The following is a 1,855-nucleotide window of genomic DNA, read 5'->3' on the forward strand; positions in this document are numbered from 1 at the left end:
TACATATGAGCAACACTAAATATATTCAGTAGGATATACATATGTGCATATATGTTGTTACATGTGTGTATATATATAATATGTATGTGCATATATGTGTTTGTAACAATAATAACTGAAGAAGAGGTCATGAGTTTGAGAGGGAGTTGGATGAGACCCAGAAGGAGCTGAAGGCAGGGAAAGATGGAGTGAAATGATGCAAATACAACATTCAGGCACGAAATTCTCAAAAAAATGTAAAAATTTTTAAAAAGGACTAGTAAATTTGTGTAGAAGGAAAAAAGAAAGATGAGAACCAATAATAAATCAAATAAGCAATTAGAAATCTGTTTTGTTTGGGGTTTTGTTGTTATTAAGACAAAGTAGCCCTGGGCAGCCCTGCCTGTCTTGGAACTCACCCTGTAGACCATGTTGGCCTCCAACTCAGAGATATACCTGCCTCTGCCTCCCGAGCACTGGGATTAAAGGAGTGAGAAATCTATTTTTCACACAAACACAAATTCTTAATATAGAAAATATCACAGAAATGAAACAGATTCACAAGAAAATATTCATAAAGGACTCTTAAATGTCCAAAGAAATGGCCAACTTGCCATAAGATAAAAGGAAAAGTCAAAGACCTCATCCTGACCTAACCCAACACAAGCATCCTAAGGTTTGGTGGCACGCTGCTCTGGAAAGGCCGTGGGAGACAGGCACCTGCTGCTGACAGGAATCTAAATGGGCCTTTGTAGGGGAGGTTTTAACTAACGAAATTCTCCATACATATCTCCCTCTGATCTATCCATTCCACTTCTGAAAAGTGTACTTTGTGACACAGTAAGATGACTGCAGATCCTGAAAAGAATTCTATAGCTCCACTTACAATATTGAGAGAACGGAAACAAACCAATGTCTACCCTCCAACACGGGTCAGACAAATTGGCATGACCACCTGGTGGAAGCGTATGCCGAGGGTCAATCTCTAGGAAAGAGATAGATGTACTGTGTGACCTTCCTCCATCAGTACTGGCTTCTGTTTAGAAGTTTAACCAGTCATGGTGATGTGCATCTTTAATCCCAGCACTCAGGAGGCAGAGGCAGGAGAATCTCTGAGTTCGAGGCCAACCTGGTCTACGGAGAAAGTTCCAGCACAGTCAGAGCTACACAGAGAAAGAAATTCTGTCTTGAAAGACACCCCCCCCCAAAAAAAAGGAGAAGAAAGGAGAGAAAATAAGATCATATACTGGTAACTACTTGTACACTTAAAACAGCACTATCCAAAACTGACAGGAAACGCACAGGGACACGGGAGACGTGGAACCGTGTCTGAGACTGTGTGAGCACAGCTTGGCAGTATAGAAGCCTGGCTGCTGGCACAGGCCCGAAGCAGCCTGAGCAGACCCGAGCAGACCCGAGCAGGATCATGACTTGAACTGTCCCTGGACATGTTACTCACACTGCTGCTTCGATGATGCCCTGGATGGCCTTCTGCAGCTCCGGCTCCTTCCGGTATGCCTTGACCAGCTGCAGGGCTTGGTCGTAGTTGGCACAGTAGACTTTATAGATGTGTTCAAACTCCTCGTGGAATTCTAGGAATAAGTTACCTGATGGCAAACAAGCAGCAAGAGTTACCAGGGGCAAGTGCGCAAGTCCCAGGCTTGGAGTGGGGAGGCGGGGCCTGCTCGGTGGGGAGGCTACCAGCATGTCACTAGTACAAGTTATCTAGCCCTCCTGTTGCCATTTTTCAGGTTTCATAAAGTTGCTGAGTGAATGAGTAACAGTCCAGGTTCTTCTTTTGTTTTCGGTTTTAGAGACAGGGTTTTTCTGTGGAATAGCTCTGACTATCTAGGAATTCACTCTGTAGACCAGGCTG

The 1,855-nt window shown here is 44.1% G+C and overlaps 1 protein-coding gene across 5 annotated transcripts in view; it reads right to left on the minus strand.

Annotated features, from left to right (window-relative positions):
* Positions 1–1,855, minus strand: part of Arhgef37 (Rho guanine nucleotide exchange factor 37) — a 39,698-nt gene that overhangs the window by 22,154 nt on the left and 15,689 nt on the right. For all 5 annotated transcript variants that reach the window (XM_026783502.1, XM_026783503.1, XM_026783505.1 and 2 more), the window contains one exon: positions 1,439–1,586. In XM_026783502.1, coding sequence (XP_026639303.1) covers positions 1,439–1,586 — 148 coding nt within the window. The remainder of the gene's footprint in view (positions 1–1,438; positions 1,587–1,855) is intronic.

Source organism: Microtus ochrogaster, chromosome 18, assembly GCF_000317375.1.
Source record: "Microtus ochrogaster isolate Prairie Vole_2 chromosome 18, MicOch1.0, whole genome shotgun sequence".
Classification (NCBI taxonomy): domain Eukaryota; kingdom Metazoa; phylum Chordata; class Mammalia; order Rodentia; family Cricetidae; genus Microtus; species Microtus ochrogaster.